Source organism: Mauremys mutica, chromosome 4 (genome assembly GCF_020497125.1).
Source record: "Mauremys mutica isolate MM-2020 ecotype Southern chromosome 4, ASM2049712v1, whole genome shotgun sequence".
In the NCBI taxonomy this organism is placed as follows: Eukaryota; Metazoa; Chordata; order Testudines; family Geoemydidae; genus Mauremys; species Mauremys mutica.
The window spans coordinates 28,428,352-28,454,179 of record NC_059075.1 but is presented as its reverse complement, the minus strand read 5'-3'; the positions used below and the strand labels follow the sequence as shown (position 1 = coordinate 28,454,179).

At 48.9% G+C, this 25,828-nt stretch overlaps 1 protein-coding gene across 1 annotated transcript in view; it reads right to left on the bottom strand.

Moving 5' to 3' along the window:
• LOC123370321 (alpha-1-antitrypsin-like) overlaps nt 1–25,828 on the bottom strand; it is a 66,605-nt gene that overhangs the window by 35,792 nt on the left and 4,985 nt on the right. The window contains exon 4 of the mRNA XM_045016746.1: nt 13,098–13,298. Coding sequence (XP_044872681.1) covers nt 13,098–13,214 — 117 coding nt within the window. The 5' untranslated portion in view covers nt 13,215–13,298. The remainder of the gene's footprint in view (nt 1–13,097; nt 13,299–25,828) is intronic.

Here is a 25,828-nt window from a genome sequence, read left to right as displayed (position 1 = left end):
GCCCCCCAGGACCCTCACTCCCTATCTAACACTGCTGGTCCTTGTCCCCCGATTACCCCCTCCCAAGACCCCTGCCCCTAACTGCCCCTTGGGACCCCAGCCCCTATCTAAGCCTCCCTTCTCCTTGTCCCCAACTGCCCCCTCCTGAGATCCCCCCAGCTTCCCCTCACAACCTCACCCCCTACCTGTCCCCTGATGAACCCCTGAGACTCCCATGCCTATCCAACTGCTGCCTGTCCCCTGACTGCCCCCCTGAACCTCCGCCCCATCCAACCCCCCCTGCTCCCTGTCCCTTGACTGCCCCCCGGAGCCCCCTATCCCTTCTCCCACCCCCAGCCCCCTTACCGTGCCACTCAGACCAGCGTGTCTGGCTCCATGCACCTCCAGACATGTTGCTGCCATGCTCCCCCACGGAGCCCACAGGCCCCTCCCCCCCAGCACCTGCCTTCCAGATTTGAACACCTCAAAATTCAGGAGTGCTCAAGCTCAGTTTGGGCAGCTGTTACTTCATTTCTCCCAAATCAAATATACTGATCCACTGCTGATCCATATGCTGTAGAAAAAGTAGGATAAAATTGAGCAAGAAATGCTTATTAGCACTGGAATTGCTATTTTCAACAGCCATTGCCTTTTTATTTGTTTAAAAGGAAGACAGTGATATTGCATTGGCAAATTCCCCATAGAAAGAAAGAGTGGAACAAAAGAATAATAAAGGCACCTCAACTTTTCCTCATTTATGGAGGACAGTCCTATAATATGCATCCAGATATCCTCCAATCACACAAGCTGAAACTTGTTCCACTTTACTGCAGCTCTGTAACCATATGGGAACCAATCCTGTCTGTGTTTTGTGCACATCCAAAATTCCTGCTGAATGATCCACCCTGGGAGCGAGTTACCAGTGACCCAGGGCTGGGGCAGCAGGAGGTGTGGGGGGGAGCCCAGGGCTGGGGCAGCAGCAGGGTGGAGGGAGGGCACTGGTGGGGAGGAAAGGGGGAAGCCCAGCGCTGGGGCAGCAGGGGGTGTGGGTGGGGGGAAAGCCCAGGATTGGGGCAGCAGGGGGGTGCAGGGGGGAGCCCAGGGCTGGGATCGGGGGCAGCCAAATTTTTTTTTTGCTTGGGGCAGCAAAAAACCTAGAGCTGGCCCTGCCGGGTTCCCCCAGCCGCCGGAGCCCTGGGCCCTTTAATTTGCCCCTGAGGGCTCCCAGCCACCTCTTCAGATGGGAGCCCCTGGTTGATTTAAAATAAAGTATCACCTCCCCACCCCCAACCTTCCTTTTTGGCCCACAGCTGTTTTGGTGGAGCGGCGCTGGGGAAGGAGGGTTTGTTTCCGCAGGGCTGGGCGGCCCTGGGGCGGGGTGTTTCTGCGGGGCCCGGAGGTTTTGGCCCTTAGCCGTTTTCTTTGGAGGAATGTGGCCCTCGCCGCTTTACGAGTTGTGCAGGCCTGGTCTAGAGCACTGTTTCTCAAACGTGGCCGCATGTGGCCACCAGGGGGTTTCCCTGAAGCCATCACAGCTTCCTGGGTGGTGATGGCGGGGGTTGGGGGGCAGGAAAGTGTCAGCCCCGCTCCCTGCCTGTTGCTCCTGGATGCACCACTCTGCATGTCTCTGGAGACAGGTGGGGCACAACACTGAAGGAGCAAGGTGAGTTCTCTAATGGGGGAGGGGAGGAACGGGAGGCTTAGTGGGGCTCATAAGAACGGCCGTACCGGGTCAGACCAAAGGTCCATCTAGCCCAGTATCTGTCTATCGACAGTGACCAATGCCAGGTGCCCCAGAGAGAGTGAACCTAACAGGCAATGATCAAGTGATCTCTCTCCTGCCATCCATCTCCACCCTCTGACAAACAGAGGCTAGGGACATCATTCCTTACCCATCCTGGCTAATAGCCATTAATGGACTTAACCACCATGAATTTATCCAGTTCTCTTTTAAACGCTGTTATAGTCCTAGCCTTCACAACCTCCTCAGGTAAGGAGTTCCACAAGTTGACTGTGCGCTGCATGAAGAAGAACTTCCTTTTATTTGTTTTAAACCTGCTGCCTATTAATTTCATTTGGTGACCCCTAGTTCTTGTATTATGGGAATAAGTAAATAACTTTTCCTTATCCACTTTCTCCACATCACTCATGATTTTATATACCTCTATCATATCCCCTTAGTCTCCTCTTTTCCAAGCTGAAGAGTCCTAGCCTCTTTAATCTTTCCTCATATGGGACCCTCTCCAAACCCCTAATCATTTTAGTTGCCCTTTTCTGAACCTTTTCTAGTGCCAGTATATCTTTTTTTGAGGTGAGGAGACCACATCTGTACACAGTATTCGAGATGTGGGCGTACCATGGATTTATATAAGGGCAATAATATATTCTCAGTCTTATTCTCTATTCCCTTTTTAATGATTCCTAACATCCTGTTTGCTTTTTTGACCACCTCTGCACACTGCGTGGACATCTTCAGAGAACTGTCCATGATGACTTCAAGATCTTTTTCCTGACTCGTTGTAGCTAAATTAGCCCCCATCATATTGTATGTATAGTTGGGGTTATTTTTTCCAATGTGCATTACTTTACATTTATCCACATTAAATTTCATTTGCCATTTTGTTGCCCAATCACTTAGTTTTGTGAGATCTTTTTGAAGTTCTTCACAGTCTTCTTTGGTCTTAACTATCTTGAGTAGTTTAGTATCATCTGCAAACTTTGCCACCTCACTGTTTACCCCTTTCTCCAGATCATTTATGAATAAATTGAATAGGATTGGTCCTAGGACTGACCCTTGGGGAACACCACTAGTTACCCCTCTCCATTCTGAGAATTTACCATTAATTCCTACCCTTTGTTCCCTGTCTTTTAACCAGTTCTCAATCCATGAAAGGACCTTCCCTTTTATCCCATGACAGCTTAATTTACGTAATAGCCTTTGGTGAGGGACCTTATCAAAGGCTTTCTGGAAATCTAAGTATACTATGTCCATTGGATCCCCCTTATCCACATGTTTGTTGACCCCTTCAAAGAACTCTAATAGATTAGTAAGACACGATTTCCCTTTACAGAAACCATGTTGACTATTGCTCAACAGTTTATGTTTTTCTATGTCTGACAATTTTATTCTTAACTATTGTTTTGACTAATTTGCCTGGTACTGACGTTAGACTTACCGGTCTGTAATTGCCGGGATCACCCCTAGAGCCCTTTTTAAATATTGGCGTTACATTAGCTAACTTCCAGTCATTGGGTACTGAAGCCAATTTAAAGGACAGGTTACAAATCTTAGTTAATAGTTCCGCAACTTCACATTTGAGTTCTTTCAGAACTCTTGGGTGAATGCCATCTGGTCCCGGTGAATTGTTAATGTTGAGTTTATCAATTAATTCCAAAACCTCCTCTAGTGACACTTTAATCTGTGACAGTTCCTCAGATTTGTCACCTACAAAAGCCAGCTCAGGTTTGGGAATCTCCCTAACATCCTCAGCCGTGAAGACTGAAGCAAAGAATCCATTTAGTTTCTCCGCAATTACTTTATCATCTTTAAGCGCTCCTTTGGTATCTCGATCGTCAAGGGGCCTCACTGGTTGTTTAGCAGGCTTCCTGCTTCTGATGTACTTAAAAACATTTTGTTATTACCTTTGGAGTTTTTGGCTAGCCGTTCTTCAAACTCCTCTTTGGCTTTTCTTATTATACTCTTGCACTTAATTTGGTAGTGTTTATGCTCCTTTCTATTTGCCTCACTATTTGACTTCCACTTTTTAAAGGAAGTCTTTTTATCTCTCACTGCTTCTTTTACATGGTTGTTAAGCCACGGTGGCTCTTTTTTAGTTCTTTTACTGTGTTTCTTAATTTGGGGTATACATTGAAGTTGGGTGCCTATTATGGTGTCTTTAAAAAGCGCCCATGCAGCTTGCAGGGATTTCACTTTAGTCACTGTACCTTTTAACTTCTGTTTAACTAACCCCCTCATTTTTGCATAGTTCCCCCTTAGGCTCAGACTTGGTTGGGTGGCAGGGACTTAGGGAGCCTGGCTGCAGACTCGGACTCCATATATGGGGCTTCATATCTCGGCCACGAGGCAGCAGGCTCCAATCCCTGGCTCTGGCCGTGTGGTGCCGACCCCCAATCCCGCTGGCGGCTGCTGGCCAGAGCCAGGGACCGGAGCCCGCTGCCACATGGCCAGGGGTTGGAGTGTGCGCGGACCCCCCAGCCCCAGTCACTGACCCCAGGTGCCGGCTTCAGGCACCAACCCTGAGCTCCAGCAGCTGCAGATCCACGGCAATGGCCTTGGGCTCTGGCGGGTGCTGGTTCTGGATGCTGACCCCTAGCCCTGGCTGTGCGGCAGCAGGCACAGACCCCAAGCGCCAGCCCCAAACCCCCGGCGGCAACCAAACCCCGGTGGTGCACTCTGACCCCCAGCCCTGGCCATTGACCTTGGGCACTGCTCCTGGATGTTGGCCCTGGGTTCTGGCAGGTGCTGGCCCTGGGCGCCGATCCCCAGCCCTGGTCATGCAGCAGTGGGCACCAACCCAGGTTCCACAGGTACTGGCCCTGGACACTAACCTCCAGTCCCAGTTGCGCAGCAGTTGGCTCCAGCAGGTGCTGGCCCAGGACACTGACTCCCAGCCCCGGCTGTGCAGCAGCGGGCATAGACCCCCAGTGCCAACCCTGGTCCTGACCCCTGGGCCCAGTCACAGTGCCAGCTCTGGGTGCCGTGGGTGCTGATCCCCAGCCCTGGCCATGCAACTGCAGGCACCAACCCTGGGCTCCAGTGAGTGCTGGCCCGGGGCACCAACACCCATCCCCAGGCGCTGACTCACACCTCCGACCACATGGCGGCGGGGCCCTCCATCCACCGCCTCGGGCCTCTGCTGCCTCACCCCGCACCCCTCCATCCAGGTCTGAACTTGCCAGGACATGCTGTGAAAAGTGATATTAACAAACACACAAATATCACTTTTCGCAGCATTATTTTTATTGAGTCTGCAAAAAAAAACCTTACTTAAATAAATTGCAATGATCTGGATGTGTATACATGCATATTTCTTTGGTTTTCCTAAAGTTAATTAAGGATTTTAGGAAAAATTGTCAGTGCGGCCACCAGCAAGAGTTGGTGGCTGCACTCTAAGGCCACCAACAAAATGTTATGAGAACCCCTGTCAGTCTCAAACTCTCTTATTGGAGCATTTACATTTTTTATAAATTATTAACTATTCAGTGGGCCAGTGAAAGAGAGAGAGAGAGAGAGAGACTGACTTATCCTATAGCCCAGTGGTTAGGGCACTCACCAGGGACTCAAACCTCTGTCTTCCATATCCCCGTTAGGCACTCTAGCCACCAGCCTATTGGCTAGTCTCAGACACGTCTCTCTATCATTTTGACCAGAAATTCCATCCTGGACCTGAGAAACATTTGATGAATCAACATTTTCTGACAAAAAAACATCCTGCTGAACAATTCTCTTCCTGACCAGCTCTACTTTCAACCTACTCCATCCTGCCATAACAATCATAGGTGTGTTATTCACAGGCAAATGTCATGAGCCACAGCAGTCATGATGAAATGCCTGTGGCACGTGGCCTGTCAGGGTAATCCGCTGGCGGGCTGCAAGACAGTTTGTTTACATTGACTGTCCGCCGGCACAGCTGCCTGCAACTCCCAGTGGCCGGGGTTCCCCGTTCCCAGCCAATGGGAGCCACAAAGGCACTGGGACCACTCCCATTCTTTTGCACTCTGGGTGCAAACTGAGAGTGACATTTTGCAGGTGCAAAATGCCCTCACAAAAGAGAAGCCAAGCCTCTCTTTTGAACATATGGCCTTAATTTTCTGACCTGTACCAACACGCAGAATTGCCTCTACGGAGGCAAACATGGGGTATCATGGTGATAGGAACGAACAGACAAACCCCGCCTATAGACTGGTATATGCTATTTGTCATACAGCGTCTGAAACACTGTGCTGTGCAATTTTTTACTGACAAGCTTCACAATACGCTTCAACAGACAATCAGTATAACCTGACAGTGCTTGCCACTCCCAGCCTCCCTGGTGCGGATATTGTCATCACAAGTCATGAAGCAAGCCTGGTCTCGTGATGAGACATATTCCTGTCATAAGTGAGGCATCATACAGCTATTAGCACAAGCAATCGCTGGCATCACCAGCTGACAATCACCTTTAGCACATACTTAGCTAGCACACAACCACCTATCAGTGCCAACCGTCAGTTCAGTACTATAACCATGTCTCATAGCTAGAGTAGTGAGTCCTACAGAAAAATGAGGTGACCAGCCACCAACAATGTCATAGAGTGGCTAGATGGGGCTTAGACCCTCAACTCCATCTCTGGTAGTGCCAGGGTCAGGAAAGAGGTGGAGCAATGCAGTGAGAGGATCCCATTCCCACCTGCGCCGTAGATTCCCCGCAGGTGGAGCTAAATTCCTCAGACCCAGCAGGAGGAACTGACTCCTGAGCTGTGCTTCCCAAGAATAGAAAGGGGGGGATCCTGAAGTGATTGGGAGAGAAGGGGAGTCCCGGAGGTGTGGAATCCTGAGGTGACTGGAGAGGGAGCCCTGGGGTGATCGGAGGAAGGAGAGTCCCAGGGAAGGGGGGGAACAATGAGGTGACTGGGGAGGAGGGGGATTGCTGAGGGGATTGGGAGGGAAGGAGATTCCTGGGGGAAGGAGGGAATCCCGGTGTCTGTAAGGGGAAGGATAGTCCCAGGGGAGGCGGGAACCAAAGCACCAGCAGAGTTGCTAGGCCATGGAGTTACTATTGGGCCTGTAAAATGTGTGCCCATCACAAGGACGCAGTTCAGAACTGGATGCCGTGCTGGTACACTGAGGTGTTCTTTACTGTTTAGCGTAGTGCCATCAGCACAGCAAAATCTGCAGCAGCAGAAGGATGTTGCTAATGATGTCGACCTCATAGACTGGGTTGAGGCCAAAGTTACCATGAGATGAGACCCTGATAACCACCTGCAGCATAGGCACTCACATATCAAAGGCATGAGTGGAACATAGATTAGATAATCCTGAGTGGTGGTAAGGAGGCTTCCTCTAATCATTTGACATCATATGAAGGGGAGCTATCAACTACGGCAGCCTAATGAATTGACTGGTCAAAGACTGTGCATGCCATCAACAAGCGCACACTGTTAAGAATACTGTGCACCAAAATGCATGGAGCAGCCTGTGTGTATGATCTCTGTGAAGCTCAGACCATAACATGACTGTACAGACACTGCAGAGCTTGGTCACAGACATAGTGGGTACATCTACACAGCATTTTGGAGCCCAAGGGAGCAAGCATCCCAGCCTGGGTTGATAGACTTGGACTAGTGGAGCTCAGGCTAGTGCTCTAAAAATAGCTGTGTAGAGAGTGCTTTGAAGCCTTGGGCTGGAGCTCAGACTCTGAAGCCTAGGAAGGGGGGCTTGCTCCCATGGGCTACAAAATGCCATGTAGACATACACAGGAAGGCCACCACTAAATGCAACAGTGGGGTATTAACTAACTGGTGTGAATGGACCAATGAGCTACACCGTACCTGAGGATCTCTTGCTTACTACCCAGCGCTTGCTAAGCCCATGTATAAGTGCCTGATGGGTGATGCAGTGTTGTGGGTTTTGATGCCTTCTCTTTTCACCCCTCCTTTAGGTGTGGTCTCACCTGGGGATAGATATGGGGGCAGTGCAATGCTCCTCCACACCTGTGTCTTTGACCTACTGCTTGGCTGCTTCCCTTGCAGAAATAAGACCACACATCTGATTCATGTGGGAACTTACCCATACCTTCCACACCTTCTTGCCACCACTGACATTCAGCTGAGTAACAAACGAAGTAGCCTGGATGGGTTAGACACCAGTCAACTCCAGAGTCATTTCCAGAAGCCAGAAAAGTAGGAATGAATCTGTGTTAGATCTACTTGGGAAAAAATGGAAGGACTGAAGCTGGCATGCTATTTCATGACATTGATGTCTGAGCCCCTTTGGACAGACTGAAAACAGAACTTCATGGACTGAAGGGGTGCACTCTTAAGTGACTTACTCTCCAGGGCAGAAGGATATAAAATGTTACATTTGGCCAGAGTACAGGTGTCATAAACAGATAGTTAAGGGTTAAGGTCTCTTTTACCTGTAAGGGTTAACAAGCTCAGTGAATCTGGCAAACACCTGACCAGAGGACCAATCAGGGGACAAGATACTTTCAAACCTCGGTGGAGGGAAGCCTTTGTTTGGGTTCTTTGTTTTGGGGGGTGTTCTCTCTTTGGATCTAAGAGGGGCCAGACGTATATCCAGGTTCTCCAAGCTTCCTGAAATATTCTCTCCTATTCAATATAGTGAGTATTAGAAAGGCAGATTAGTCTTTTGATTAATTTCTGTATTTGCAAATGTGTGTTTGCTGGAACAATATTTTACCTCTTTGCTGTACTTGTATTTATGCTAGAGTCCCTCTAGTTTTTATAAGCTGTACCCTGTAAACTACCATCCTGATTTTACAGAGATAGTTTTTATCTTTTTCTTTAATTAAAAGCTTTTCTTTTTAAGAACCTGTTTGATTTTTCCCTTGTTTGAGACCCCAGGGGATTAGTCTGACTCACCAGGGATAGGTGGGGGGGAAAAGGGGAGGGGAAGGTGAATCCCTCTTTGTTTTAGATTCAAGAAGTTTGAATCAAGGTAGTCTTCCCTGACGACCAAGGGAGGGAAAGTCTGGGAGGGGGAATGGTTTATTTCCCTTTGTGTTAAGATCCCAGGAGTTTGGATCTGTGTTCCCCAGGGAAAGGTTTGGGGAGACAGGGAGTGTGCCAAACACTATATTTTTGGCTGGGGGCAGTGTTACCAGATCTAAGCTAGGATTTAAGCTTAGAAGGATCCATGCAGGTCCCCATCTTTTGGACGCTAAAGTTCAAAGTGGGGAATAAACCTATGACACCAGGTAAACTGTAACAACCTATTCAGCATCTCCATCACGATGACAGAGTGTTACTGAGAATCCTTTTCACAACTGCAGATGTAGATGAGAATGTTTGATGGAGACCCCACAAAGCACTGGGACCAAATGGATTCCTTACAGATTTATCAAGTGATTCGCTCTCATTCTTTTCTCTTTGCGCTGTCTTCTTTAATTGGTTTTACCACACAAATACATATATAGCTTTTAGATCTCATCATCAGTGTTATGAACAAGTATTGCTGAAATTTAGCATCCTACTCCTAAAGATATTGATTACGGAATGAGAACAGCAGGTGCCCTTATCAGTGTTCACTGCAGAATTCAAAGACACAGTACATTTAAAAATTCCACCCCCACAAATGATAACTAGACTTGGAAGCAGCTGATTGTTTACAAATGAATTTTGATGGATAATATTTGATGGATAATATTGACATTTCTTTCCACGTACATTTTATATTTGTCATTATTATTTATTAGCACTGCAGCAACTCCTAGAAGGATTGGGGTCCCTGTGTACTAAGCAAAGGACAAACGTGAAATAAAGAGACAGTCCTCTGCTCCAAAGGGCCTACAATCTAAGCATCTGATGAGATAACAGGTGGAGAAGACAAACAAACAGAAGGGAGGACAGGGTCTCAGTGGCATAAGTTTGGCATAAAAAATACCAGGCAGAGTACACCAACTGGCTAATCTTAATATATTTTTTCAATAGTAGGAAATTTTTAAAAGCATCAGACACCAATTGTTATGTATACATAATGTAAGGATTGTAGAAGATTCATAACAGACTCAGAAATTAAAGGATAATTTTCAATAGTGTCAATTTCTTAATATTCCACTTTTAAGAATCACTATGTATTGTTCCTTGCTATAGACATTAATAGGTACATGGCTAGGTTCTACCCTGTGGTATCACAGTGATGAATGAATTATAAAAACAAAGGTTAAAAAAATAGAATAAAATAAATAAGATTAAAGTTTGACTATAATTAGACAAAATAGATTAGAGAGATTACACAAAAATAGACTAGATACATTAGATAGATCAGATACGTAACTGACAATAGGGGTCTGGACTTATGTACACAGAATTGTAATACAACACAGGTTCAGAAGACTCTGGCACAGCGGGAGGAGGACAGGGCCCCCCCAGGTAACGTGGGATGGATGTGGATCATGGGGAGGGGATAGGGAGAGCACGGGGGGCCCGGGCTGGTGGCAGGGTGGGGAGGAGTCACATGGGGGGGGTCACATGCCCCCGCCCTTTAGCTGGTGCAACCCTTTGTATCCCTCCCATGAGTGCAGTGTACCATTAAGAAATGAATTCTACTTGCACCACTGGTTACTATAGGTGCTCAGCATCGGTGACATGGGAAACATCCAGTGTGTTCGATTCAGCGAGTTCGCTCTCAATTCAGTTTACACCAGTGTGAGTCAGAGGAAGACTAAACCAGGTGATTTTAGACACAGCCTGGGGGGAATGACGTTCGTGCTCCACATTAAGGAGTCTGTATTTGTATGGGAAATGTAGCAAAGGGGAGGGGAAATTCTACCAGCCCTGAACAAGTTTGCCCTGCCTGCACGTCCACTCCCACTACCTCCTACTGCTTTTTCTCACTCCCTTCACTCTCCCAGTGCCTGGAGCTTTTTCATTCAAACCTCTCCCTTAAAACACACTGCCTTCCACCAAGCCTGCCAGTGTAGTCATTAATGCAGTTACACAACCGACAATAAATAATAATAATAAATAATTACAATGCTTTAATGAGCACCCAGGACAAATGTTATCTGTCCAGGGTGTGTTTTACATCCTAAGCCTTGTGGGACATGAACTGTGCTTTTCTTTATATAAGGCCAGCATTGAACAAATCAATAGCGTAAAAGTTATAATATCCAGATTCTGACCACAGAAGGACTGACCCCATAGTTAAATCTCCATTTCACCAATGTAGGATTGTATATACACCTCTACCCAGATATAACACGACCCGATATAACATGAATTTGGATATAACGTGGTAAAGCAATGCTCCGGGGCGGGGGGGGGGGGGGGGGCGCTGCGCACTCCGGCAGATCAAAGCAAGTTTGATATAAATGCACATGGTATATAGTACTATACTAGTAATTTAGACTTTCATATCACCTTTCATTCCCAAAAGATCACAAACTGCTTCAAGGATGTAAGGTACAAGCTATAGTTTGTATACAGGAGAGGGCTTTTTTCTCACCCCTGAAATCTAGTCACTGCAATACTGTTTAGGACCATGTCTATTAAAGTGTTTATATAATCACTGTTGAGCTGCAATCTCAAACAAGATCCCAGAGGAAATCTGTGAGTACATGCTCGTGTTAATACAGCAACACACAGGTTTGTTCCAGTGTAATCTAGATACACCACTACCCCACTATAACGCGACCTGATATAACACGGGTTCGCATATAGCGCGGTAGCAGCAGGGCTCCGGCAGTGCTTTAAAGGGTCTGGGGCTCCAGCTGCTGCGGGGAACCCCAGACTCTTTAAATCACTGCCGGAACCCTCCCGCCGCTACCCCGGAGCTGCGGCAACGGGGCTCCGCCAGCCATTTAAAGGGCCCGGGCTCCCCGCAGCAGCTGGAGCCCGGAGCTCTTTAAATCAGTGGTCTCCAAACTTTTTTGATCATGCACCCCATCAGTAAAAATTTTCTGCGCGTGCACCTCCTGCTTCCGGCTAAACTGTCAAAGCAAAAAAAAAAAAAGGATGGGGAGAGGGAAAAAAAAAAAGCCGTTCGGACTCCTGGCCGAACTGCTGAAGAGGAAAAAAAAGTGGCACTGCTCCGGCGGCGCTCCTCCTGCCGCGCACGCCGAAGGATCCTCTTGCGCACCCCACTTTGGAGACCACTGCTTTAAATCACCGCCGGAGCCCTGCCACTGCTACCCCGGGGCTGCGGCAGTGGAGCTCGCCAGCAATTTAAAGGGCCCAGGGCTACGGCTGCTGCGGGGAGCCCCGGTCCCTTTAAATCACCGCCGGAGCCCTGCCGCTGCTACCCCGGGGCTGCGGCAGCGCTGCTGGAAATTTAAAAGGCCTGGGGCTCCCCGCGGCCGGAGCCCCGGGCTCTTTAAATCACCGCTGCAGCCCTGCCACCACTATCCCATATACCGGCGTTTCACCTATACCATGGTAGGGATTTTTGGCTCCCTACGACCGCGTTATATCGGGGTAGAGGTGTACCTCCCAAGGTACTCACATCACAGAGCCTTTTACCTCAGCAACTTTGTTATCCCCCAACATTTGAGTTTTCCCTGTTTCATCATTTTTAAAAAGTTCTATTTTTTAATGCCAAATCCTCAAAATTGGAGTAAACCTCCCAAAGCCACGGAGCACCAACAAAACAGCTCTGACTGCTGTAAGCATTACTGATCCCTGTGCTCTTTATAGGAGACCTGGGTAATGGACAGACATAGCAATGGATTCACTGAGCAGTCCCTTGCTTTGCCTACAAGTTCCGCTACTGTATTGCTCCAAATAGAACAGCTAGAGCACTGCACAGTGGCATGCAGAGTGTACAGAGGACCACCTGCTCACCTCTATTTCCACTACTTGATTGAAGACTAAAAGAAAAGCTCTCTCACAGGAGACTCTTAACTCTTCTCTTCAGACATTATGGATCAGATACCACTTTGCATTCTTCCTTGACTTCGACTGAGTTCCTTGGGGTGTAACACAGAGCAAACCTTGCCCTTAGATGTACAAATATTTTCATTAGACACAGACTTACAGAAGTTCATAGGAAGTGGAGGTTATTTAGGTTTCCCCTTGATCATACAATAACATGCCATTTGGAAATTTATAACTGGGCAAACATGGGTCTGAGTTACACAAACTCTTTACCTCAAGAAGTATTAGCAACCTTATTTATGGGGGGGGGGGGAACTTTTCTTTTCTCCAATGGATAATTAGCCACTGTTCTGCCTTTCAATAGAATAGCATTGTTTCAAGGTAGTGTGAATCCAGTCCTCCCAGCAACTGTCATCCAATTATTTCTGATCTTTCAAAAGACAACTGGCTTGATTTTGAATCTCTTCGCTGAGTAACAGAATCAAATTAAACCTTCATCAGGCTGACACAATGAACTTTAAAGCAGGTCCAATTAGCACATCTATCTTTTTTTCCTTTCTTACCTTCGTCTCTCTCTGTGTACAATTGTCTCCGTTTGTATATGTATATAGACCATGTTCTTTTAGGGGCAAAGCGTATCCTTGCAAAGGCCCCAAAAGCCTGTCATGCAATGGAATCATTATGGTGCTGCTCTGTAGCCAACAGGTAGTGGGAAAGCGATGCAGAGAGCATGGAGGAGAGACAAAAACCAATCCAAGCAACAGCTGTAATATAAAGAACAAAATGACAATGACAGACAGACTGTGTTGCATTGCTCTGCAGCAGGGGGGAGTGACAAGTCCCAAGAAAGGGAAGGGATGGGGCTGGTAGGTCTGTAAAACTATATGGCTCTTCTGGTCAAAAGCCCCAGATGAAGGGACCATAGGTGGCTGCAGCTGCTGCTACTGTACAGCCCAGGAGTTGCAATAACAGCCACAGAGGGACTGCCCAGCTGCTCTGCATTGTGGCTGTGGTCTGGGGGATAAGGATTGCATTGCCCAACCACTCGGTTAAGCTCCCCCTACAAAACAGGTCTACTTAGTTTTTTTGGGGGGTGGGGGTGGAAGGGGAGAGATGAGAGTTAGGCGGGAGTTTTGTCTCAATTACTCTTCTTTGGTTTCTTCAGTTTGTGATAAGAATTTTGGGCTTGATCTTGCAAGGTGCAGTGCACTCCAGCGAAGTGTTGAATGCCCTCAGCTGACATCAGGGGGATTTGAAGATGCTACTACTGGATCAAGCCTTTAATCAATTGGTGTTTTAATCAACCAGCATGTAAGATTTCAGCATTTGCTTTTCCTGTGTAGAAAATGAACCCCTATACCAACAAATAAAACACAACAGGCTCAATCCCACAGTCTTTGCCCAGGCAAGTCAATAAGGTTTGAAACCATGTAACTGAGGGCAGAAGTGGACCCTTTGATTGTGTTGAGACTTCTACCTGTGTAAGGACTGTGTGAGACCAGGCCAAGTACTAAAGAACCAGGACTTAACGCATTGATGGATAAAATATTCTGATTCTTGGACAAAGAACAATACAAAATATAATTTGAATATCAGCATTCAGTTAATGAATTCAGTAGCTATAAATAAGCAAACTTTAATGCAAGATCAAACTATTATTTACTCAATATATTCCTTACACAACACTCTGAAGCCAAATCAAGAGATTTGCACCATCTACTGGTGAATCTTTTTTTCCAGATTCAAAGTACATGAAATCTATTATTATTATGGAGCTCGAGTTTAAAACCATTTAAACCTCCATTATTCCTGTAGACCTATTTAGTAGTCTCTGCCTAAAATATTGTGTTACTTGGTCTGTGAATTATTAATATCAACATACAGAGCAAACTCATCCCTGAAAGTGACTGATTTTAATATAACTCCCATGTAATTCATCTTGGGTAAATTTGTTACACCAAAGCTTTCATCAAGGAAGCACTGAGAAGTTGATACAATTTCAATCTCTGTAAGTTTGTCTAGCTCAATCCTCATGCTTATGTATTTGAATCCATTACAAAGTTAACAGCGTGACAAATGCTTTGTTTTCTTTTACGTTTATGTTACAGGCTAAATACAGAATAGTAATTCTGGGCCAAGTTAATTGCTACTCAAGACTTCAATAGAGCTGCGCCCGTTTGTGACAGCAGTGAATGTGGCCTGCTCTGTATAGGTTCCAAATTACCCAACATTACTGTTGATCCTCTCATTAGTTGGAATATGATCTCTTTATGGGGCACTCAGTTGCGTATGTCTCTTGATGTCTTACATTGTATTTGACAGATAAAAGTCTTTTAAAAACAGCAAAGAATCCTGTGGCACCTTATAGACTAACAGACGTTTTGGAGCATGAGCTTTCGTGGGTGCATCCGACGAAGTGGGTATTCACCCACGAAAGCTCATGATCCAAAACGTCTGTTAGTCTATAAGGTGCCACAGGATTCTTTGCTGCTTTTACAGAACCAGACTAACACGGCTACCCCTCTGATAAAAGTCTTTTAGAGCTTGTAAAGATATTTTGCATCCTTTTCATTGCCCAATGCTTAGGGTGCTGGCAACAGGTAAATTACAAGTGGATTAAGTAAAAGCAATAACTTATCATTACAATAACTGAGAAATAGGATAAAATGTTTATTCAGCAGATTTAACAGGAATTGCTATAATATTAAAAAAGGGAATCATAATTTGCATTTGACAGTGATGTATTGATAAGAGGCAACTTGGGTCCAAATTTTCAAAAGTGGCCTCTAATTTTAGGGGTCTTATCATAAAGGTGCGACACACAAGAGTGATGGGCAAGAGACTTGTCTTTATGTCCCAGACTCTATCACATAACACTGACACAAGTGGCCATCTATGTCCTCAACACCAGCTGAAGACCATTGGAACTATGGGGACTCAGAACCTCTGAAAAATCAGGCCCTCGGTGTATTAAAGTGTGCATCAAAAAATTAAAGTACTTGCAATTAAAAGTCACTTTTGAAAATTCAGCCCTGTGGTGGATATGTAAATAATGCCATCTACTGGCACAGTTTGGAGCATAGGCTAAGGAATGGGCTCTGCAGCTCTGTCTGGTTGTCATTTCACCTCCCCCAGCTGTGACAATTTGAATATAATAGAGTAGTAGTGTAGTGCTCAGGAAGTAATATGAAAGCGTGTGCCTGTGAGTCAGTCTATAAAGGGCAGGGAAAACACGACATATGTGTTACTCCCCAGGCACCAGGCTGGAATTCTATACTCGTGCTGCTATGAGTAAGTGCACTGATTTTTTTTTTTAATAAAGATCCTTTGAGAACCATTTTATTTTGTTTCCTGAAAAGAGAAAAATGTCAGATCTTGGACTAATTCATTTAGGTCTCTAAGTGAATAAGCTTTCATTCAGACTATATGTAGAAATGCAAAGAGTCAAGACCTAGCAAATTTTTAAATTATATTTAGCCAATCATCCTCTTTTTTAGAGGGATTTGCAGTTAAGAAACATTTTGCCTGACCAGCATGTATCCCATGGCCAGAATCTATTTAAAGAATTGTCAAACATCTCACAAAAACATTCACTGATGCAGCTAGCTTCATTTTCCTTAAGGGATGGAATTATTTGAGAATAAGAGACACTCACACTCTATATAAATAGGCTCAAGAGGAAGTGCTTTGCTTGCTACTATCCACTCTATGGGTGTGCATACATAGTGCAAAACCTTCTCACCTTGCTCAGACAGGCAGTCCCACTGATGTCAAAGGGAAAACAAATTGAGCAGAAATTGACCCATCATTTTCCTTGTTCCTTCCCCCAATTCTGAGCTCCATCCAGTTCCAGGGCCAGGTAGGGAAGGGCGGTGGTGCAAGGACAGTGGTACAGTCTGGTATGCCATACAGTACCAGTAAGATATTTATAGCTGGTACGGCTTACCAGAAAGACCGAGGAGCCCGCCCAACCCTTCCACGAAGCCATCTCCTCCGTCCGTACAGTAATCCTGCCGGAGGACAGGGCTGCGGGGGGTACAGCCGCTGGAGGAGCTGCCTGTGTTCTGCTCCTTTCCCCACTGGGAACTGTCTCTGGCGGGGCTGCTGTACAGATGGAGGAGATGCAGCTCTGTGGAAGGGTAGGGGCTGGGGGCGGTACAGCAGCCACGCCAGAGGAGCTGCTGACGTTCTGATCCTTTCCCAACTGTGGTTCCCTGGAGAGCTCAGGGCTCTCCCAGGAACCGCAACAGGGAAAGGAGCAGAACATGGGGCCACCAGGCGGGGCCACCGGGCAGCCCCACACTGGCAGCTCCTCCGGCATGGCTGCTGTACTGCCCCCAACTCCACCCCCAGTCCTACCACGCAGCTGCATCTCCTGAGTCCTCCTGCCTGGGGTCAGTACAGCAGAAGTCTCCAGCATAGAGCCCCTCTTACCCCCGGTAACGTGGGATGGATGTGGATCATGGGGAGGGGACGGGGAGAGCGCGGTGGCCCCAGGCTGGATGGGCGGGGAGGAGTCATGTGGGGAGGTCACGTGCTCCCCCCCTTACGTCCCTCCCATGAGTGCAGTACTGCAAGAAATGATTTCTACTTGCACCACTGGGGAAGGGCCACATTAATCCCAACCTGCTCTAGTCTTGGGGGCAGATCTTGAAAAACAATTTAAATGTTTCTCTTCCGTTCTGTGCAGTTATTTTCTTGGCTGTGTGAGCTGCCGAGAGTTACAAAATATCAACATTCTTTCCTGCTGCGTTCCCATTTACAGCCACGCAGACTCAACAAATGCGATGCCTTTGGGAAATATAATTTTAGGCAACAACCAGGTTGTAATAGTAATCCCAAATGGGTTTTCAAAGAGGTTCTGTTCTCTGCTTGTTTTCCCTCCATTAATGCAGGTGTACGTTATACCATACCATGTAGTCCTTAGTTATAAGTGGTGTGTTCTGAAGTAAGCGCTCCAACTTTTCATACTGGTGATATAGGATTCTTTAAATGTGGGGCAAACCTTGCTACAGCATTGTTTCTTCAGATGGTGCCTAGAAAATCATGCTTTACTATTAACCATCTGGATTGCTTGTTGGTCACTGATAGTATGCCTTTTCGCACTTTTTTTCAAGGATTTCCAAGCACTTTACCACCATTAATTAATCCTAAAAAATCCCTTGTGAGGAAAATACTTGTAATTAAAAAAAAAAACACAACTGGAAAAAAGTGAGCCACACGGAAGTTAGGTGATTTCCTCAAGATTAAGTGTAGGCATGCACATACACACACATACATGAACACACTTGAGAAACTGTTGACAGGACTGGACCTAGCAAGTTAATACAGGGGGGGAAACAGGGCTGGTGCAAGGATATTTTGCGCCCTAGGTGAAACTTCCACCTACCACCTCCAGCCCTCCCCCCGGAGCATTGCTTATTATAAACTTTCAAAAATGAATACTGCATAATATGGCATTGTTCATTATCATTTAATACACGTTCGGCTTGAAAATTTATTAATTGCATTATTTAGACTACATATTTAATAAAAATAAATGAATAACCTGACAGTGTTGACATTGTTATTGTTTTCACTTTGCACAACATAGCATGGATCTTAAAATAAATCACATACATTATACACAATACACTGTCACTTCCTTCCTTCATTCTTTCATATCAAAATCTACATTTTATTCTACCTTTATAATATCCAATTATTGTTATTAATAAAATTTATAAAATTAGAGCCTTGCATGGTGTCAAGCATCAGGGGGTAGCTGTGTTAGTCTGTATCCACAAAAACAACAAGGAGTCTGCCAGCAACTACACACCACACCACAGAAACACTAATCCAGGAACCAATCCCTGTAGCAAACCTCATTGCCTACTCTGTCCCCAGATCTACTCTGGCGACACCAGCAGAGGACCCAACCACAGCAGCCACACCATCAAGGGCTCATTCACCTGCACGTCTACTAATGTTATATATGCCATCATGTGCCAGCAATGCCTCTCTGCCAGGTACATTGGCCGGACCGGACAGTTCCTACATAAAAGAATAAATGGACACACATCGGACATCAGGAATGGTAACATACAAAAGCCAGCAGGTGAACACTTCAATCTCCCTGGTCATTCTATAACAGTTTTAAAAGTCACTATTCTTTGAACAAAAAAAACTTCAGAAACAGACTTCAAAGAGAAACAGCAGAACTAAAATTCATTTGCAAATTTAACACTGTTAACTTGGGCTTGAATAGGGACTGGCAGTGGCTGGCTCATTACAAGCAGCTTTGCCTCTCCTGGAATTGACAACTCCTCATCAAATTATTGGGAGTGGACTACATCCACTCTGATTGAATTGGCCCTGTCAACACTGGTTCTTCGCTTGTGAGGTAACTCCCTTCTCTTCATGTGTCCTTATATAATGCCTGCATCTGTAACTTTCACTCCATACATCTGAAGAAGTGGGTTTTTTACCCAGGAAAGCTTCTGCCTAAATAAACCTGTTAGTCTTTGAGGTGCCATCGGACTCCTTGTTGTTTTTATAAAATTGGAATGGCAGATACTCCTTCATACTGGGGTATCGGATTAGGTGGGGAAGGGAATCAGACTGGGTTCGGGTCAGTGGGGGATCGGGTTTGGCTGGGGAGGGGAAGGGGAGCAGACTGGGGTCGGTCAGTGGGGGATCGGGTTTGACTGGGGAGCGGAAGGGAGCAGACCGGGTTGAGTCAGGGCCGGTGCAAGGATGTTTCGCGCCCTAGGCGAAACTTCCACCTTGCACCCACCCCCCCGCACCCCCACCCTGAGGCACCCCCCCAGCAGCAGCCCCCCGCCCCAGCTCACCCCTGCTCTACGCACGAGCACCCCGAGCATGCCGTGGCTCCTTCACTTCTTCCGCCTCCCAGGCTTGCAGCGCCAATCAGTTTAGGCGCCGCAAGCCTGGGAGGCGGGAGAAGTGAAGCAGCCACAGCGTGCTCAGGGGAGGAGGCGGGGCAGGGGTGAGCTGGGGCAGGGAGTTCCCCTGCGTGCTGCCCCTCCTCCCATACTTGCTGCAGGCGGCCCTCCCCATGCCCCCCTGCCCCAGCTCCCTCCGCCTAAATGCTGGTGGCGACCGGGGTGGCCGAAGATCCGTCCGCCGCGGTCACTGCCGAAGAAAATGGCGCCTCCCAAATCCCAGCACCCTAGGCGACCGCCTAGGTCACCTAAATGGTTGCACCGGCCCTGGGTTGAATCAGTGGGGTATCGGATTAGGTGGGGAAGGGAAGCAGACTGGGTTTGGTCACTGGGAGGTTCAGGTTTGGCTGGGGAGGGGAAGGGAAGCAGACTGGGTTTGGTCACTGGGAGGTTCAGGTTTGGCTGGGGAGTGCAAGGGGAGCAGACCAGTTCAGTAACTGGGAGGATCGGGTTTGGCTGGGGAGGGGAAGGGAAGCAGACCAGTTCAGTAACTGGGAGGATCGGGTTTGGCTGGGGAGGGGAAGGGGAGCAGACCGGGGTCGGTCACTGGGGGGATCGGGTTTGGCTGGGGAGGGGAAGGGGAGCAGACCGGGGTCGGTCACTGGGAGGATCGGGTTTGGCTGGGGAGGGGAAGGGGAGCAGACCGGGGTCGGTCACTGGGAGGATCGGGTTTGGCTGGGGAGGGGAAGGGGAGCAGACCGGGGTCGGTCACTGGGAGGATCGGGTTTGGCTGGGGAGGGGAAGGGGAGCAGACCGGGGTCGGTCACTGGGAGGATCGGGTTTGGCTGGGGAGGGGGAGGGTAGCAGACCGGGGTCGGTCACTGGGAGGATCGGGTTTGGCTGGGGAGGGGAAGGGAAGCAGACCGGGGTCGGTCACTGGGAGGATCGGGTTTGGCTGGGGAGGGGAAGGGGAGCAGACCGGGGTCGGTCACTGGGAGGATCGGGTTTGGCTGGGGAGGGGAAGGGAAGCAGACCGGGGTCGGTCACTGGGGGGATCGGGTTTGGCTGGGGAGGGGAAGGGAAGCAGACCGGGGTCGGTCACTGGGGGGATCGGGTTTGGCTGGGGAGGGGAAGGGAAGCAGACCGGGGTCGGTCACTGGGGGGATCGGGTTTGGCTGGGGAGGGGAAGGGAAGCAGACCGGGGTCGGTCACTGGGAGGATCGGGTTTGGCTGGGGAGGGGAAGGGAAGCAGACCGGGGTCGGTCACTGGGAGGATCGGGTTTGGCTGGGGAGGGGAAGGGAAGCAGACCGGGGTCGGTCACTGGGGGGATCGGGTTTGGCTGGGGAGGGGAAGGGAAGCAGACCGGGGTCGGTCACTGGGGGGATCGGGTTTGGCTGGGGAGGGGAAGGGAAGCAGACCGGGGTCGGTCACTGGGGGGATCGGGTTTGGCTGGGGAGGGGAAGGGGAGCAGACCGGGGTCGGTCACTGGGGGGATCGGGTTTGGCTGGGGAGGGGAAGGGGAGCAGACCGGGGTCGGTCACTGGGGGGATCGGGTTTGGCTGGGGAGGGGAAGGGAAGCAGACCGGGGTCGGTCACTGGGAGGATCGGGTTTGGCTGGGGAGGGGAAGGGAAGCAGACCGGGGTCGGTCACTGGGAGGATCGGGTTTGGCTGGGGAGGGGAAGGGGAGCAGACCGGGGTCGGTCACTGGGAGGATCGGGTTTGGCTGGGGAGGGGAAGGGAAGCAGACCGGGGTCGGTCACTGGGAGGATCGGGTTTGGCTGGGGAGGGGAAGGGGAGCAGACCGGGGTCGGTCACTGGGAGGATCGGGTTTGGCTGGGGAGGGGAAGGGGAGCAGACCGGAGTCGGTCACTGGGGGGATCGGGTTTGGCTGGGGAGGGGAAGGGGAGCAGACCGGGGTCGGTCACTGGGGGGATCGGGTTTGGCTGGGGAGGGGAAGGGGAGCAGACCGGGGTCGGTCACTGGGAGGATCGGGTTTGGCTGGGGAGGGGAAGGGGAGCAGACCGGGGTCGGTCACTGGGAGGATCGGGTTTGGCTGGGGAGGGGAAGGGGAGCAGACCGGAGTCGGTCACTGGGGGTATCGGGTTTGGCTGGGGAGGGGAAGGGGAGCAGACCGGGGTCGGTCACTGGGGGGATCGGGTTTGGCTGGGGAGGGGAAGGGGAGCAGACCGGGGTCGGTCACTGGGAGGATCGGGTTTGGCTGGGGAGGGGAAGGGGAGCAGACCGGGGTCAGTCACTGGGGGGATCGGGTTTGGCTGGGGAGGGGAAGGGGAGCAGACCGGGGTCGGTCACTGGGAGGATCGGGTTTGGCTGGGGAGGGGAAGGGAAGCAGACCGGGGTCGGTCACTGGGGGGATCGGGTTTGGCTGGGGAGGAGAAGGGAAGCAGACCGGAGTCGGTCACTGGGGGGATCGGGTTTGGCTGGGGAGGGGAAGGGGAGCAGACCGGGGTCGGTCACTGGGAGGATCGGGTTTGGCTGGGGAGGGGAAGGGGAGCAGACCGGGGTCGGTCACTGGGGGGATCGGGTTTGGCTGGGGAGGGGAAGGGGGTCGGAGTAGGATTCAAAGAGCTGCAAGGTGAAATGGGCGCTCTCCTCTCCAGTCCCTGGCATGCAGCAGCGGGCCAAGTGCAATTGCAACAGGGCAATAGGAGCGTGTCACCTGCTTTGCCTTCACAAGTCCATCCTGCGCCCAGGCTGGGGAGCTGAATGCTGGGCTCTCGCTCTGGCAGGGGGGCGTGGAGCAGGCAGGACTGTGAGGCAGAGAGTGTGCTGCCCTCATGCCAAAGCAGGGTCGGGAGGATAGAAAGCTGGGGCACAGGGGTGGGTTAAAGCAGAGCTGCCAGCCAAGGCATCCCTCCCTTCTCTCCCCAGGGAGCAGCAGAGCCTCTCCCTGCAAATCCTGCAGCCTGCTCTCTGAGCATGCCATGCAAGCCGGCCCCAGCTGCACCACATTGACAGCACAGCTCAGCCCCAGCAGGGGTCTTACCCAGAGGTGAAAGTAAGCCGGTCCGGTCCGGTCCGGTCCGGCGTACCGGCAAGAGCCAGTACGCCATGCCGGACCGCACCAGCTTCCACGGAGGGGATTGAAAGGGCTCTGGGCTGCCCGCAGCCTTGGGGAGCTCTGAGCCCTTTAAATCCCGGCCCCAGCCCAGAGCCCTTTGAATCCTGGCAGCGGCTCCGGTGGCCAGGCAGGGGCCAGGATTTAAAGGCCTCAGAGCTCCCCGCTGCTGCAGGCAGCCCAGAGCCCTTTGAATCCCGCCCACGGCTCTGGCGGCCGGGCTGGGGCCAGGATTTAAAGGGCTTGGGGCTCCCCTCAGCGGCAGGAGCTCTGGGCCCTTTAAATCCCTGCCCCAGCCCCTCAAAGCTCGGGGCTCCCCCCAGCGGCCAGAGCCCCAGGCCCTTTAATTTGCCCCTGAGCCCCGGGGGCTCCCAGCCACCTCTTCAGCTGGGACCCCCTGGTTGATTTAAAGGCCCTGGGTCTCCCAGCCGCAGCTGGTGCCCCAGGGCCTTTAAATCTTGAGAGGCCACGCCCCTTCCGGATGAGGCCACGCCCCCCTCAGGACTCGGCAGTACTGGTAAGTCCTGTAAGTTACTTTCACCCCTGGTCTTACACTTCCTGTGGCAAGCTGCTCCACTCTCCTTCTGGCTGCTGTGCAATCTACAAGACAAAGGAGCTAGTACTGTGTAAATGTACCTATCAACACAGCAATCAAATCAAAGGACTTCGCTGACTTTCTAAAGGCAGAACAGCAATTCATTGGGATTGTGGTTCTTATCACATACCTCTTCCCTCCCTACAGTCTGCAATCTTCAGCCAGCGTCTTGATTGGCGGCAGCGCCCCCAAATCTTGGCGCCCTAGGCGGCTGCCTAGTCTGCCTAGTGGTTGCATTGGCCTTGGGGGGAAAGAACCCTAGGGTGAAATCCTGGCCCTATTGACGTCAATAGGAGTTTTGCCACTGCTTTTAACGGGGCCAGGATTTCACCACAAGACTCCTGACTTCCCGTCTTGTGCTACAACTGTTAACACATCCTACTTCTTTCCACGCTTGTCATTGATCACCTTTCTTTCCACCCTCCAGGTATTGTTTATTTTCCTCTACTAAGCATTCTTCTTCTCTGCCACATTAAGGGAAGATATGTGTAAGATCTTAGTAGTTCTAGGTTTTGAGACCCTGGAAAATAATTCTGAACCCACTTTAATGTGCTTTTCAGACTAGTCTTAGGACATCTGGTGATGTTTACATGCAATACCTTAATGCTGTTACTCTAGGCCCTTGTTCAATTTCTCTTACCTGTCTTTGATTGTTGCCTATCTTGTGGGGTTTCCTTCATCCTTAATATTGTAATGATTTAGCAAACTGATTATTCGTAAAATAGGTTGTGCCTTGGGTGTTTTTATGTGTGCATTTGTGTATTATCAAAATCAATTAAAGGAACCTACAGCTGTGACCTCACTATATTTGAGGGCAGTAATTTTACTTGATTACTAATTAATACATATTTAAACCATTATTTTTCACCCCCACACTGCTATCACCGTAGCAGCAGCTTCACACTTTGTTGCTTGCTTACTTTTTTAATCCCCGTGCAATTGCAAAAACAACATTTTTTCCAATATTTTTTCTCCTGCTGGTTGCCATAGTAACCACAGTAGTTGCCTCTTACAGATGGTTTTCTGTTGTCTTATATCACCTTAAAACTTTCAATGTCTTGATTTTAGTGTTTGCCACTGATCTTGTAACATAGTTTTAGTCTGTGATATATAGACCCCATACTGTTGTCTGTCAAAATACATCACTGCATGAAAGGTAGTATACGAAGGATGTGCCCATGCTAAGGGCCTGATTCCGAAAGATTTTGAGCTCTTCTGGTAGGTGCTGAACTCCAAGAGAGAAGACCTACAGGGACACTTTTGCTGAAGTGGTTTTCTGCACAGCTTGTCTTTGCAACAGTTTAGTGCAACCACGCAGCAACACTCTTTCAGAACCCATTTTGGTACCTCAACACACTGAGTACACCTTACAACAGCATTTGTACCAGTGCATCTTGGGACTCCTGAAATACATACCACACAGTACCCAGCATCGTTGACAGGAGCAGGGGCTTGTAATTTCTGAATGTGAGCCATAGAACTGAGAACAAGAACAAGCTGAACTTGGTGCAGCTCCAATACTTGTGTCTTTCTGCTCACATTGCAGAGAAATCATTGTAGGTAACACTAGTGCCACTGGACAGGAGCTAAAGGTCTCTTCTCGCATTGTTGCAGCTGACTGCTACAGTCAAGCAATACAGCTGACACAGCTGTTGTGTGTGGACACAATGCAACAGGCTCCGGGCATTCCAACCAGTGAAGGGTCTGTTTGATAGCAACGTATTTACCTACTTCAATCTGGGCCTGGAAGTTATGAAATCTCATAGCCTTGGATTTTCTGATGTCAGGAATTGAGTAGGCAAAAGTCCAGCTGGAGAATGGAGCACAAGGTTCTTCACCCAGGGAACAGCAAGGTTAGACTATGACCCTCTGATTTTTACACTGTAAAGGGCCAACCCTGGAAACCTGTACTGACTCAGGCAATCCCATTGACTTCAGTGGGACTACTGGTGTGAGGAAAGCTTTCAGGATTGGGCTCTACATAATTAAGTGCAGTAACTTGGCTTTGCATGCACTCCTGGTCTCCAGGCAGACCTGTGAACAGCAGCAATTAGGTGGAAAAATAACACTGAAAGATTCCAAATTACCCAGAAAAAGTGCTATTATGCAGGGACTGCAAATTTACATAATGCTCATTGGTTCCAAACTATAGAAAATTTGTACTGTAGTGTACTGTGCTGAGCTGTAGTCACCTCACCCTGTAGCTATAGTATCTGCATAACATTTGCAGTCACCGATTCAAAGCAGATAAGGGGGCACAGTACTCCTGTCTAGACAGGCTGCTGGAAGAAAAATTCAGACCTAAAGACACAACTGGCAGCTTGATGACCAAGTTCCCTTCATGTTATTTTGCCACAAGAGAAATCTTAACAATCTACACTGTCTACTGCACCCTGAGAGATTAATCTTAGCACTTCACAGAGATACTGCACCTACTTAATTTTAAAGACAAGGCTCTGCTGTTGGCATCGATATCTTGACACATGGCAGCAAAAAACTGGTTAGGCAGATATACTGAGAATCCTAAAAAACAGAACCAGGAGACCAGCAACTCTAAGGACAACATTTCTAAAGGCAATCACCCAGCCATATTTTGGAAGTCCCTTCTACAGCAGGCTATTGATAAGAACTCCCATATCTTGGCAGATGGAAGACACAACAAGTTTGCTCTTTGGTGCCTACATGTCTGAAACTCGTAGAAGCCGCCAAAAAAAACCAAAAAAACAAAAACAAAACA